Below are 15,957 nucleotides of genomic sequence, written 5' to 3' on the forward strand. Positions count from 1 at the left end.
GGAAGGTGTATCTCCCAGACCTCATGCCTATTATGTCCCTTCCTTCAGCTCCTTTCCTCAACTGTCACCTGCTCAGGGGGACTTCCTCTGCCCACCGTCTGGAAATAGCCAAGCTCATATTTTCCATATTCCTTCTCTGTATTCCGTCTATACATTTGTCCTCACCAAGAATCTTTGCCTCTGTGATTATTTCTATATTATCGCAAGCACAGGGATCTCTCCATGATATAGTGTAGACATTCAATGTCCGTTATTAGGTGAAAATTAATGAGAAGCAAAAAGGCTTTGGCACCAGAAAGACCTAGGCTTGATTTTGGCTTTGTCTTTACTAGCTATTGGACCCTGGGCTAAATACTGTAAATGGCCTGTCCTTGGCTTTTGTAAAATGGGACTGTTTATTGCTATTTATTCAGATATTTGAGTGGCATATAAAAGTGGTCGGTAAAGTTTTGTAACTTAGTGCTGCTTGAAGTGACCTAACCAGATGTTAAAACTCTCAGTGCGGCTCAGAAATTTTAGGACAGGAGCAGAGACTGAAAACTACGAAAGCCTTCAGCAATTTCAGCCCATTCGTCCTCTATGCTAGACTTATCAATAGCTGAGTAAGTGAAAAAGTGCTTAATGTTGGCACCTGAAAGCTGCATTACCACTTTACTGACACCCAGGCACAGTGGCTCAAGTGATTTGCCCAAGTTTACTCGATCCCAGGGGCCATGGAGGAGCCAAAAACCATGGTGTTTGTTGGGTCCCCTAATATTCACTTATTTATTGTGACCGGCTGACCTCAGGAGATGTGGTTCCTTTTGACAGTTCTTTCACAGGCGATATGAAAGTTTGTGCCGGGGACCAAAGACAAGAAAATCCCCGTGAACCCCGCCCAGCGCTGTTACAAGCCCAAGCTGGAGCGGGCAATAGTGAGGCGGGAGCCCCTCCAGCCCCAGGAGTAGTAGCTCGTGTCTCCACCCATCTCGCGGACGGAGAAGTAGGAAGGAGGATTAACCCCGGCGGGGCGGAGTTCCGCCCGGCCGCCGCGCGCGCGCCTCTGCCCCGCGCCCTCACTGCGCTCGGGTCTGCGTCCCGCGCCGAGCCCAGGCAGCGCTTCCCCGGGCAGGCAGCATGCAGGCCCCGCACAAGGAGCACCTGTACAAGCTGCTGGTGATCGGCGACCTGGGCGTGGGCAAGACCAGCATCATCAAGCGCTACGTGCACCAGAACTTCTCCTCGCACTACCGCGCCACCATCGGCGTGGACTTCGCGCTCAAGGTGCTGCACTGGGACCCGGAGACCGTGGTGCGCCTGCAGCTCTGGGACATCGCAGGTGAGCGCGCGGTGGGGTGGGGAGCCGGGTTTCAGCGGGTTTCCAGGAACCCCCCCTCCCCCAACAGTGGCTTGAAGCCTGGAGTTGCTTACAGTCGGGGCCTTCCACCATAAGATACATTTTCAAGAAAAGAAAAAGAAAAGTTTCAACTGCCTCCGCTGGCGTTCGGGATCTATAGCTGGCGCTGGTTGGCTCTCTTCCTAGGTTTTCCAGGTCCAGAACAGGCGTCCCATGGGGACCCAGAAAGAGATGGTCTGCAGTACTGCCTGCTCTTCTCTCAAGTTCTTTTTCTGCCTGCGAGTTATCGTAACATGTCCCAAAGTGCCACATATGCCCTTCATCCTTGCTTTCCAGGCCAACAGAGAGAAAACTGGGCATGTTAACAGCCTCTGGTAGCTGGACTCTCTCTCTCATTTTATTCCAAGTCTCACCACTTTCTTTTCTGTTTGTCCGTCAAAGAAAGTCCAATGTTCTTTGCTTTTGCAAATTTTAAGAGCAAAGTTTTTCTCCTCACTCCACCCACCCCTCGCTCTGTGTTTATATCTGGCTCTCACTAGAAGAAGACTGCGTGTGTCCCTTAGAGCAACTTTTGTGTAAGGGACTATTATATTGGCCATCAGATTTCCTCATCTGGTCCTAAAGTTTTCCTTAAGCAATTAAGAAATATGGCATACTTTTAAAATAATGTTTGAAATTAGAATTTGATGGTAAGTTGTTGTATCTGGACTCAGGCACAGGGGAAAATGGAGAAGACACGAAGTGTCTGTGCCAAGAGAGAATCCTCTGACGGAGGCTGCCTGCCTGCCTGCCACCTGGGCATATGCAAGCTCTTCTTACAGATGTGGCTCTACTCCTGGCTGACCTGAGCTGTGGCTTTGGGCAGATGCCTTCAGTTCCATCTCTGTTAAGCTGAAAAGCGTAAGGCAATGATAGCTCAGGAACCTTCCTGCCTACAAGATCAGAAGTTCTCGGAGGTTCAGGATGAACCTCTGCAGATATCCCACTTACTCTCGATGTCATGGTCTGTGGCACCAGGAACCTTTCTTGAAGTGCCAAACCCAGACTAGCCAATTTTTCTCTTCCTAAAACCAGTTCATTTCAAGTAATGCATTTGACCGGAGTATTTTACAATGTTTTGAAGCAAGAACACTCATGGGACATTTTTGAAAGGGCATTTCTAGTCTGGAGACATTATTGCCTCTTTAATCATGAGCTGCCAGGTCTTATGATAAAGTTCTTGGCCTGTAGACAGATTCAGATTTTGGGGTTTTCACCAGCTCTAGAAAGACAACTGTTACTACAGGCCTGAAAAGGTCAGAAACCAGTGTCCTATTGGGCTATTCATGAAACGAATTCCCCTATAAGCCAGTTTGTGCTGTTGCTGCGTGCTTTAGTGTCTCCTCTGATTTCATAAACGGCTTTAGTACTTGTGTTTAGAAATAGCATAGTGTGTAAAAAAGGATGTAGCTGTAAGTAACTATTTTTTTAAAAAAATATGTAAATAGTATTGTTTCCTCAATTTTATATGTCTGCTTCAGTTTCTCCACCTAAACAGAAGACCTTGAAGGATCGGGAGATTCTGAGGTCTAATTTCAGAGTGGAATACCTCCATCTCTCTCTCCATGTACTATGTTATCCCTGGAAAATTATCTAACCTTTTTGTTTCAGTTTTTTTTTTTTTTTTAAATCTATAAACAAGGAGGAGGTGATCAACCAATACTACCAGGTAAAGGCCATAGCACCTACGACTAAGAGCTCTTCAAGAATTATTATCAGGGGCTGGAGAGATGGCTTAGCGGTTAAGCGCTTGCCTGTGAAGCCTAAGGACCCCTCTTCCAGGCTTGATTCCCCAGAACCCACATTAGCCAGATGTACAAGGGGGTGCATGCATCTGGAATTCACCTGCAGTGGCTGGAAGCGCTGGTGTGCCCATTCTCTCTCTGTCACTTTCAAATAATTAAATAAAAATAAACCAAAAAAAAATTTTAAAAAAGAATTGTTATCAGGATTTCTGGCTTTTGGGGGGGGCATTTATAAATGCTAAGCAAAGGGAACATGTTATAGTTGGGCTGATTAAGTCCTAATAAATTATAACCCTTGTATCATACATATATGTCTTCCTCCAAATACCAGCACCACTATCTGTCTTACTCATTTTGCAACAACAACAACAACAATTTAAGTACCAAGATTGCTGTCATAATCTATTTATCTCATAGGCTTAGGAATGCTTTCTTTATTTTTATTTTTATTTATTTTTTGAGGTAGACCCTTGACATGAAATTCACTATGTAGTTTCAGGCTGGCCTCCAACTCACAGTGATCCTCCTACCTCTTCCTCCCAAGTGCTGTGATTAAAAGCGTGCACCGCCACATCCCATTGAGTATGCTTTTTGAGCCATAGTTTCTGTGGATGTTACAGTCACACACATCTGTGTAGATAATCTGAGAGTCTGAGGAAGTCAGTTCTACAGATAGGATGTTCTGCATCTCAGTAAAGGAGTTTCTTTTCTTCCATGGTTTCTAATGCTCAATGGCTACCTTTTCCTGACAGCCTCAAGATCAAAAGTTATGTGCTGCTGAGTGAGAGGATAAGCAGCTCACAAAGCTGTAGAGGCTAAATCATGGGGGTTTGGAGGGTTGAAACACATGCTTCAAGGTGTGTAACTGTACAGAGCCCCTGGGGTTTGTAACTTCATAGGAAATACAACCTCCACTGCCACTCACACTCTGGTTAGCTAAGTGTGTCGTCTAGTACCTTCAGATTACAGCCTGTCTTCCTCTGTCCTTGAGTCTCTCATGCGTATCTAGAGAGATCAGGTAGTGAAGGTAGGGTCTGGTTCTGAGAGGGAAGAGACTGTTGATGGGATGGAAAGACCTAGCCCTGATCCTACAGGACTTTAGATAAGCCTGTGATAGAAGGAGTCCTGGCACAGGTGATGCTTCATATTCATTTGGTTCAATGGTAAGTAGGACCATATTTGGCCAAAAATTGGCCATGATACAGATTTTTGAAAAAAAAATTTAATTTCATTTACGAGAGAGAGATAAAGAGGCAGATGGAGAGAATGGGCATACCAGGGCGTCTAGCGACTACAAATGAACTTCAGACACATGTGCCACATTGTACATCTGGCTTATGTGGGTACTGGGGAATCGAGCCTAGGCTTTGCAGGCAAGTGATTTAACCACTAAGCCATCACTTCAGCCCCCATGATACAGATTTTATATTTCCCTTTAATTGGCCAGGCTGACCTGACGGTTTCTACAACCTACCTTTCGGGCTTATGGGACAAGACAATGAGTCCCTCAGACCTCACAGGGGACAACAGTTGTCCCAGATCTGAACAAGTTCAGCACAGAGGAGCATCTGGGTCAGCTCTGTGTTCACAATCTCTGGGTAGATTCAGAGAATTAAGTCACGTTGCCCAAGGCCACCTTGCTAACAATGGAAGAGAAGGATTGGAGCCATTCTGTCTGACTTGGAATCAAGATATGCTCCTGAAGCCTGCTGGCCTGGCACATAGTCAGCCCATGGGGATGAGGCTATTCTTGCCTTCTACTTTCTATTTCTAAATGATTTTTGGGTATTAGTAGGTACCACTATGTAGAAAATGGGGAAAAAATAAGGATTTATTTTTGAAAATTTGGTTCCTGGTTAAGATGTGAAATTATTTATTTTTCCTTTATATAGTTATAAGCCAGGGAAAGAGAAAAAAGTTCACATTTGTAACTTCCTTTCTTACTTCTTTCTCCAGATACCACAACTGCCACAATAATACTTTGAAAGAACTGTACAATTTTGTTGGGAAATTTTGATATACTTTGAGACATATCTTTAGGAACTGAGACAATCATGGCTAAAGTAGCTATCATTTTTAAACCTTTATTTTTGCAGTTCTCCAGTAATAGTTAATTTCCCAGTGAAATAGCTGGTTATGTGATAATGCTAGAATTTAAAACATGACTATTGAATCTGACCCCCTGGTTCCTAACAACTCTGCTCCACTTCTCTCTGTTTAATAACAGAGTACTTCATAGATACTCTAAATATAACTATAAGTGAATATATTTTTTAATGTAATACTTGACATTGGACAACCATATAAACTTGAGGGATTTCAATTTTCTCACCGATAGAATAGTAATTATTTTGCTTTTACATTACACCACATTTATAAGATATTATATCTTATAGCCACTTTCAGCTTTAATATTATAGCCTCTCTGTCCCCAAAGTGTAGGTAATATGTGATAGTTTATTCCTACTTCCTTACCAGTGAGCCATGTGACGTGCAATTGAAGTATCCACTGTGCCTTGGTTTTCTTTTTGTACAGGAATTAAATGTGTTAATGTATAGGCCTGATACATCATAAACACTGCTAAGTATATTATTCTTCTTGTTCTTGCTAAATTGTCATTATTGCACACTACTTTTTCATATAATTTCCTATTGGATCTTTCTAGCCCTACTGAGGATTGTGACAGAGAAGTTAGTATTAAGCCTATTTTATACTAGAGAACAAGAGCCAGAGAAGTGGAGGATTTGCTCAAGGCCACAGGTGACAAAGGAAAGGAAGCTTCACTTTAGTCCATGCATGTGTGTGAGAGAGAAAGAGTGACCAAGTTCATTAGTCATCACAAAACTCAACTCTACTGTCAGCAAGTGTGGGGCAAAACAAATTACACTTGTCAGTAATTTAAAGAGTACTTATTAATCCTGCAAATATTTCACTGCAGGAATCTAGAAATAACGAATACCTCTAATAGGCTACAACTTATAAGAAAACTATTTCCACTTCCATGCAAGCCACATCCATGTTCTCTTTTCCCTCTTATTTAGATCACAGTGGAATATTACTTTACACTTCAAAAAGTTTTGAAGCTCTAAGATTTAGAAAACTTTAGACTTGATCATCTCTTTAGTACCTGTGTCCACAGGCCACTTTCCAGTGAATTTTATAAGTAAGATTTTAAATTTCAAGACAACAGATCTAGAAATACAGAAAGTCCAACTTTGGCCACCAGAATATAAATGAAACAAAATGTATTCAAGGATAGTTCCATCTTTGCTGGGAAGTTTTTTGTCTTGTTTCTAGCCTGGTAATTTTAGATTTTCTGATTACTTTGTGGCATATTATGCTGTGTACTTACAGGTAAACCATGTATATAGTGAGCAAAAGATGGTGAATTTTCAATATTGGGCAAAGGCTGAGTGGGGAAAGGGTTATCTTTTCAAGATGTGTGAATGATGAGCATGTAGAAATGTCCCATCATCTAGGGTTGGCTCTGATAGGAAAATAGGAGGTGGCTTCATCGAGGAACTCTTAAGTCATGAGGGAGAGAGGGAGAGGTGGGGGGAGGACAGCAAAGATTAGTTCTCACATGTGTTCTTTGCTTCTGTACTAAGTGAGGGGAAAGGATGACAAGGAATTTAGTATGACTTGATTCCTAACCTCAAAAAGCTCAAAGTTTACTGGAAAGAATGACATGAAAGCAAGTCATCTGTAATAGTGAGAGGCATATGGATAACTTCAAAATACTCCTGTGGTACAAAGAGGTCATGTGCACCCCACGCCCTTCCACTGTTTAGATCTAAGTCTGAGGCAGCTGGCAAAGGCTGACTTACCAGATTTGCTGTGGTCATGCTCCTTCTGTGCTCTCACCACAGTTACTGTCTGGGAGTGGTTCAACTCTGCAAGTGACCCTACAACTGTGTTCAAAGGCTTGGCTTCTTGTGAGCTTCAGATGCCTAGTTCCAGCAGGGCCATGTTCTTTACAATATCTTTATATAACAGTTGCTCAATAAAAGTTGTCTTGTGTTAAGTAGTTACTAGGTTTGATATTAAATTGTCATGTACTCAATAAAGTTTTGACAATAGTTGACTTGAAGTAGGTTTGGAGCTTTTGATTTCTCTCTCTTCTGATAATTGACTGTGGAAAACGCTTCAAACTTTCAAGTAAGTAGGACCTCTTTTATTTTCTTCTCTATGACACTGAGGTGGACATTTCCAGGGGATACAGTGGCTCTTCTAGGTAATTCTTTCTAGGAAAGATCCTTACTTCCATGTTGGTGCCCTAAAGGGTTTTCCTTCAACTTCACAAGGCCATGGGTAAGGCTCTTTCCTAAGATTTCAAATAACCATTTCACCATGTATATTTAGGTGTTTGAACATTTGGAGAAATAAATGTACAATCTTAAACTGATTCTTCAGAATAACTCAGGTATTAACTTTATTCTCTTTGAGTTCTCTATTTGCTTCATCCATTATGCCATAGGTCACACAATTGCCTCTGTGTCACTGTATATAGCTTACACTGGTACTGGGGATGGAAACATGGTCTGCCAGTTCAGTCCTTAGAGTTCATTGGCCCTCCTTGTTCTGTCTCATGTTGCTCCTGTCCTCCCTCTAGCTGCCAGGATCCTTCTTTCTGCCTCTACATATCCTAACACCATGTGACACTTCAGTCTCATCTGAAAAGAAACTCCCATTCAGTCTTCCTAATATTTTCCCCTTCAGTTGTAACTTCTTCCTTCTTAAGTCCCACGTGTGATTTTTTTTTTATTATTATTACTTCCATATAACACTTCTGTCACTTGTATTCAAGTGATGGAGTCACAGACGAGAGATCCCTAAGACAAACAAAATTGACTTTGAGCTACCTTGCAAGGTTGAAACTAAGTGGAGAATTTCACATGGCTCAGAGGGGTGATTGACTTTTTATTAGGAAAATTACATCTGTTTATTTTCAAGGTTATAGGTGAAGGATCATATAGCAGTAGCTAATTAAGGAACTTAAAGTGAGTACATCTCAGGGAAGGCATATCTATCCACTGTCAAGGTTGCAGGAAAGAGGTAGGTATCTAATTAAGGCTCTTAGAGAAAACATACCTGGGGATGCTTTCTAAATTCTCATCATCAAAAAGTTTATATTTGAAAGATAGTTTGGACTTATCCAAAGAGAAGACAGGGAGGTTGCTGGTCCCATGTGCAGGGGTGGCAGGAAAAAAAATAGCCAAAATTTCAACCTTATTAAACAGATTGGAGCAGCAGAGACTATAATAAGATTGTATGTATAAGATGAATAAAAATATATCTACTACAGGAGATAAGCACTGTGAAGGCAAGGCAGGTGTGGAGTGCATTAAAAGTTCAACTTTAAATCTCAACATTAAAGTTATCTTGTACTTGTGTTGATATCCTTTACACACTTTAGCATAAGTTGTTTTTTACATAATTTAATGAGACAGTTGCAGTCTGCAAGGACATACAGAAAATGCTAAGCAGGAGACAAGCAAAGGCATGCACCTTGAATTTAAGAAGAATGAAGAGTTTTAAATGTTTAATTTTCTTTTTCTTTGGAGTCCCAACTTTTTGGAGTTTGTGTTATCAGGACACATCATTTAACCTTTGTCTCTTACCACTTACATCTGAGTTTCACTTTTAGTTAATTTATCAGCCTTGCTGTCTCAGGAAGCACCATGAGGCACTTACTTGTGGACTTCCTCAGTTTAATGAGGACAAAGGCAATGTTTATAGTGTGGTGGATGCCAAAATAATTTAATTCATAGAAGTTTAAAACAAATTGACTTGAATTACTTGTTAGGAGGGTTGTTTGCCTCTGCTGTATAATGTGATATTAATAACCACTATTTATTGAAGGTCAAGCATATTACTATGCATCATTTCGTTTATTGCTAACAGTGAGTGTGTCTGGTAAACACAATTATCATATAGAGATGAGAGAACTAAGCTCAGGATATAAAACAGATTAAGAAATAAGCAGTTTTTTTTTTTTTTTTCTTTTGGTTTGTTTCTTTTGAGGTAGGGTCTTACTATAGCCTAGGCTACCTAGAATTCACTATGTAATCTCAGGGTGGCTTTGAACTCATGGTGATTCTCCTACCTTAGCCTCCTGAGTGCTGGAATTAAAGGTGTGTGCCACCAAGCCCAGCTACAAATACAACTTTAAAAAAAAAATTATTTGTTTATTTGAGAGCAGCAGAGAGAGAAAGAGGCAGACAGACAGAGAGAGAGAGAGAATGGGCGCACCAGGACTTCCAGCCACTGCAAATGAACTCCAGACACGTGCACCCCTTTGTGCATCTGGCTAACATGGGTCCTGGGGAATCGAGCCTTGAACCGGGGGTCCTTAGGCTTCACAGGCAAGCGCTTAACCTGTAAGCTATCTCTCCAGCCCCAAATACAACTTTTTAAAAGTCATACAGATAAGAAGTAGTGCTGTTATTAGTTGAAATATGTATGGCCATAAATCCTATTTTGTAAGTCTATTCTAATATGTCCTAATATATCATAAGACAATGCAAGAGTTTATATAACTCAAAGTTTATTGAAATTGAACTTACAATATGAATGGAGTTCTTTGCATACATCAATGCTAAGACCATATGGTTCATTGGACTTAACAGCAACCATATTTGCATATTACTGTTTAGGCAGGAGAATGACAGTGCCTGAGGGGAAAGAGTCAACCATTTGAAAGCCAAAGTGAAGAATAGCTGCAATGCATTATGGTATTGAATAATCTTCATTCTTGCAGCGACAGACGGGCTACATGTGTGTATTGTGTGATGCATGTGCGTGTTTATGTGCATTGCATGTGCTTTAGATATAAAGAAAACAGTCTAGTCTCAAGAGGCTATAGCAGAAGTTCCCAAACTCATAATTTGCCAATTAATTCTTAGTGTCAGAATGATTTTTCATTATGCCCCTAGGTCAAAAGAAATACCTAGCAATTCTGTTCCTGAAATAGTTCGCATAAAATGAGTTAATAAATTTATGTGCTGGAACTGTGGCAATGGCTTAGTCAGTACAGGACTCGTCTAATGTGCACACAGCCCTGAGCTCCGTCCTCAGCACCACTTAAAACTGGGCGGGGTAGCACATGCTTGTACCTTGGCACACAGGAAGTAGAGGCAAGAGGAAAGGATAAGAAGTTCAAGGCTGTTCTCACTGAAATAATGAATGAGCTCAAAGCCAGCCTGGGCCACATAAGACCCTGTCTCAAAAAAAAAAAAAAAAAAAAAAAAAAAGGGTGTGTTTAAACAACTGGATAGCCATGTGAGAAAATGGCATACATATTAAAGGACAATACATTTATTTAACTTTTGGTACCTACAGTTTACTCTAGGCATGTGTGTGTTCATTGGAATTTCATTTTAACCCTTTGAGAAAGAATGGATTCTACCACTGTGGTTCCATTTTGCATTGACTGTCACATGATGCTTGCTTTCCATCACTGAGGCTTCCAGAGCTCAGCTTTGCATATGATCATATCAAACTACCACAAACCCATTGCTCCCGAGAAGTCCACTTGTTCTTGACTATCTCTGTGCTTACCTTGCAGTTTAAAACTATTCTGTGGAACTGCTGGGGCTTCAGTGGAGCATCACAGAACTATAGAGTAATATAGAAATTCTTTTGGGTGAATTACATATGAATGAAATTTTAACGGCTACATAAAGGTAATGTCTCAAATTTGGTAATTTATATAGCATTTCATATATATATATATATATATATATATATATATATATATATATTATTTATTTATTTGACAGAGAAAAGGGAGAGGGAGAGAGAGAATGGTTGCGCCATGGCCTTTAACCATTGCAAATGAGCTCCAGACATGTGCACCCTCTTGTGCATATGGCTAACATGGGTCCTGGGGAATCAAACCTGAGTCCTTTGGCTTTGCAGGCAAACACCTTAACCACTAAGCCATCCCTTCAGCCTTTATATAGCATTTCTTGGTGCATGTGGGTGGTGGTGGTGGTGTGTGTGTGTGTCCGTGCATACGTAGATGCATGTGTGGCTGTGTGTGCAGGTGTATGCACATTCATGTGGAGGCCAAAGAGAAAGTGTTATGCTTAGGAATGCCACCCACTTCCTTTGAGTCAGGGTCTCTCCTGGGTCTGGAGCTTAACAATTAATCTAGATTGACTGGCCAACAAGCCACAGGTAGCCACCAGTTTTTGCTTTGCCAGTGCTAGGTTTACAGGCATACACTGCAGTGCCCAGTATTTTAGCATTTTACACTGGTTCTGGGGATTGAACTCAGGTCCTCATGTTTGCAAGGCAAGCACTTGCTTGATTGAGCTATCTCCCTCATCTAAAGATAACTTTTCATTTAAATATATCTGAGCTGATGATTCAGCATAAGGTTTTTTTTTCAGGTAGTATATTTGTTTTATTGAAAATCTGGTATAATTATTATATCTCCATTCTTGCTAACTTCTCTCACATCTGTGACTTGGTCTCATTATCTCTCTCCCTACATTATTGGCCCTTTAATTGCTATAGGGTCTTATTTCTCTATCCAAATAAATTATTTCATCTAAGCTGGCAATATCAGACCCCAGTCTCCAATGAAACCCTAATGAAGACTCCTTTTCAAATATACACATATGCACACTGCCTTAGATTTAAGTATTAATTCACAATTTAATAAGAATGCGTTTCTGAATTAAAAAACTTGAGGAGATCTTTGGATAATTTGGTTGACATAGAAAGTAAATGAAGTGGATGGGGGAACATACTGTATTCAAACCATTTCTTTCCCTTGTGGGTTTTTCTCCCACAAATAGGAACCAGTTATTATGACCTTATTATTTGAAAAAGTACTTATATTCCTGGTTCCTTTCTACTATGTAAGTCCATCAGGGCATAGATTAGAGCCTCTTAGAGTGTGTGTGCTATAACTGCATTGGCAAAGTACTTGAGTAATTGAATAGAAGACTCAAGGAGTTTACAGAATAACTGAAGGCACAGTACTGAAAAAGCAAGTGATGGAATAAATGGCCAAGTAGGTGATACAGTCAGTCAGTGCTATGGGAATATATGGGAAGAAAGAGATGAGGATAGAGCCAAGTAGCCAGACAGTGTCTCCAAGAAGATTGGACTTGTGTAACACTTGGTAGGATTTTGTTAGAAAGAAGACAATAAAGAGGGTATCCTCTGTGGGAAGTGGATTACCACAGAGAGCAGGTATCAAAATAAAAACAAGGATTTAGCAGAGACTACTGATACATACTTTGACTTGTCCTTAACTTGCATCCACAGAATACTCAAAGGAGGTCAGAAGGTAAGAGAAAGGAGCTCTCTTGATTGGCCCAACTAACATTTGTTCATCTTTAGTGTATCTGTATTCGTGTGGTTAAGAGGGAATTGAACCTAGGCTTGCAGGTCTGGTAAGCAAAAGCTTTTAACCCGGTGAGTCATCTCCCCAGCCCCTCATTTGCTCTTTAAAGATACTTTCTGAAAAATGCATTCTCAATTCTGGATCACCTAAGCCACTGCTCCTGTTCCATAAGAAATGGGAACACAGCTTCTTCACAGGCTTGATTCCAGTATTTTCTTCACAGAACTCCAAGCGCAACTAGTTGGATGTAATGGAGTGAGTCAACGTGTGCTAAAATATTTTGATGCAAATAAATAATCAGGAAATCCTAGTTGACCTTTAACTGGAAACTTACAGTAAGAAAGGTATACCTGTAGCACAACTTTTCTTTAAGATAAAATGATAGGTTTTACTAGTTTCTAAATATTTTGGTTAAAAAGAGGGTATTTACTTCTATAAAACTGAGATATATGAAGCATTTTAAGTTTAAAGTAATTTTTTTTTAGTGGACTATGGCAATGTGAAAGAAATAGCTCTGAAACATTGTTTTTGCCTTAAGGGTAAGGAATTTAGTATTCATCAGTTCAAATGCACTACTAACCAGTTATTATTATTAATATAGGCCCAGTGTTTGTAAGTGTTCAGAATTTTTAAGCTAATCCAGGGCCAAGGAGTTAGCTCAGTGGATAAAATACTTGCCTTATACGCATGAAGTAAAGACCCAATTTCAATTCCTAGTACTCACATAAAAATACTAGGCATGGCAATGTGCATCTGTAGTCTCAGCACTTGGGAAGTGGACACAAGGTAGGTCCTAGAGTTTTCTGACAGGCCAGTCTAGACTATTGGTGAGTTCCAGGCCAATGAGAGATCCTGTCTCAAAATGATGTGGACAGTGTTCCTTTAGATAATATCTGAAGTTGTCCTATGGTTTCTACTCACACACACATTCACACCAGCAGCAACATACTCCCACATATATACAAACATGCGAATACACAAGCATGAACACCATGCACACACACATGCAAACAGATTGCTAATATCTGTATATTTATGGTAAAGTCTCCAGTTAACAACTGTCTTAAGGGACTAATTCAAATTGTTCTAAACCTGGTGTGTATAACACAGCATGTTAATACTCCAAGCCCAAGTGTTGGCTGTAGGCATTTGTGAATCCCTTCATATGTTTAATTAGGGGATTGATATGGGGACACATGGTTGTGGAAAGCGAATCTGACAATAGTACACAGCAATTAAGAAAGTACAAGTGGAATCTTCTGCCCTGACGTCTCCTGGATCTTCTGGCTCATTTATTCAACTATGCATATAACTTATGTCTTAACAGATATCTCAAATTTATCACTTTAGAATCTTGACTTACATTCAGTGCTGCAACCCCCACACAAACCTGTGGCCCCTAATTTTGTCTCCCAACTCAGCTAATGGTAAGGCCATACTTTCATTCATGCTTTAGGAGTCATGCTTAAATCATCCATTGCTTTCAGCCCATCTGCTGGGCTCCTCCCTGGGCAGGTAGTGCTGAGGGAAGGACCAGGGGTTAAGGAGGGGTTAAGAAGGAAGATGAGCATACGATGACTCAGAAACCTCTCTTGGCCACTGGAGACAAACCACACTGAGTCAGGAGTCTTGTGGAAGCAAGAACTCACAAAAAAGCTAACTTTATTGCTGTGAGCAGTTGCCTATATCATGTTGGGGACGAAGGTGGGGATTTTAGGACAGGGGCAGAGGTAAGGGCCAATAGTAAACTGTAACTATTGAAATGGTAATTACAATTGCCATGGGGAAGTGGCAGGCCAGAAGCCATTAGGTGTCTTGCTGAGTCCTAGCTGGCCAGAGACAGGTCCCCAAACTTTAGCTAGGCTCAGGAAGTTCCACTAGGCCTCACGCCTGGGCCTTTCAGGACCCAACAGCCATCCACCAACTCCATCTCCATTTATATGCAGAAAACACCAAATCTTCCGCACTACCCCTATAGCTTAAATAGTTAAGATGTCATGCTTGGTTATTGCAACACCTTCCTCACTGGTCTCTGCAGTTTCACCTTGACTCTTACAAGTTATTTCTTAACACAGTAGTCAATCAGGTACCCATGACTTCTTTCCTGCACTCTCTCTTTCCTTTCTTACCCAGAATTAAAGACAACAACCACAATATGGTCCTGAACTGTTTGCAGCCTGGTCCTTCTGCTTTATCTGACTCTACTCCGACCCTGTGCTGCCCCTCCATCCAGCCATTTCTTGCTAGTCTGTAAATATTGTCCAGACTCATTCATGTCTCACTGTCTTTTCATATGCCATTCCCTCTGTTTAAAATCTTCTCCAAGATCTTCAGAGAGCCTGTAACTTTATTATTTGTTCTAATGACATACATTTAATGCCACCTTCACTGTGCAACTATTTTAATTCTGCCCCATCCCAGAATATTCTTTGCTCTTTTGTACTTCATTTTTCATTAGAAAAGTAGCAATCTTTACATTGTACTTACTATTTTTTAACGTTTGTCTCTTTCTAATAGTATGTAATGTCATAAAAACATGGTGTTTTTTTTTGTTTTGTTTTGTTTTTGCTCTAGTTGCTAAAACAATTCCTAGAAAGTTACAGGCATTACATTTTTTGGTTAAATAATAAGGTTAGATGACATAAGTGGGGTTAAAACAAAGGCAACAGGCAATACAGGTAGTTTACAGGCAGTATGTCTGCAACTATCCCCGGGAAAGAAGCTAAGGGATTAGGGATGTGTAAGCCAGCTTTCATGTCACCATGACAAAATATCTGTGAAAAAAAAAATAAAAAAAAAAAAAACAGAGAAAGAAAGGCTTATATGGATTATCTCATGGCAGCTGGGAAGAGGGGAGTGCAGGAGGGAAGGAGGGTGGGAAAGAGAGGGAAAGAGACTGACGCCATCACAAAGTGTACCTCCAGTGGTATACCTCCAGTGGACTACGACTTTCAACCAGGCCCTCCTTCCTTGTGGCATCATGAGTCCTGTTTTCATAGCACCATCAACTGGGGACCAAGCTTCCAGAACTTTAGTCTTTCGGGAAGAGATTTCATATCCAAATCACAACACAGGATTCTTCCTGTACTGGGAGAAGAGGCCTTAAGGAATTCTAACTGGATAGAGGCGCTCATTATGGGGATGGCAGAAGCATCAGGGCTATGGAGAAGCTCATGCAAAAGTGGATACTAGAATCTATGCCTTGACAATGGAAAAATAGTGGTTCAATGACACATTGCTGTCACAGGTTTAACAGGGCAAAGTAGAGAAGACATACAATAAAGGGGATCAGAAAGGCTCCTAAAACTGTGGAAAACCTTGATCCTAGGTTGTCATCCTGGTTCTGATCCTAGTATATGGACTTCCCTTGAGCCTTCCAAACATGCTTGCCCTAGTGAAAGGTCAGGATTGACCATGAAGCCACCATATCATTTGATTATTTTGCTTCTAGCACATTGTGCATAATCCATATTTA

General features: G+C 40.8%; 1 protein-coding gene across 1 annotated transcript in view; it reads left to right on the plus strand.

Moving 5' to 3' along the window:
• Positions 1–1,074: 1,074 nt before the first annotated feature.
• Positions 1,075–15,957, plus strand: part of Rab38 (RAB38, member RAS oncogene family) — a 65,706-nt gene continuing 50,823 nt past the window's right edge. The window contains exon 1 of the mRNA XM_004658260.2: positions 1,075–1,318. Coding sequence (XP_004658317.1) covers positions 1,117–1,318 — 202 coding nt within the window. The 5' untranslated portion in view covers positions 1,075–1,116. The remainder of the gene's footprint in view (positions 1,319–15,957) is intronic.

The sequence above is a fragment of the Jaculus jaculus genome, chromosome 3, assembly GCF_020740685.1.
Source record: "Jaculus jaculus isolate mJacJac1 chromosome 3, mJacJac1.mat.Y.cur, whole genome shotgun sequence".
In the NCBI taxonomy this organism is placed as follows: domain Eukaryota; kingdom Metazoa; phylum Chordata; class Mammalia; order Rodentia; family Dipodidae; genus Jaculus; species Jaculus jaculus.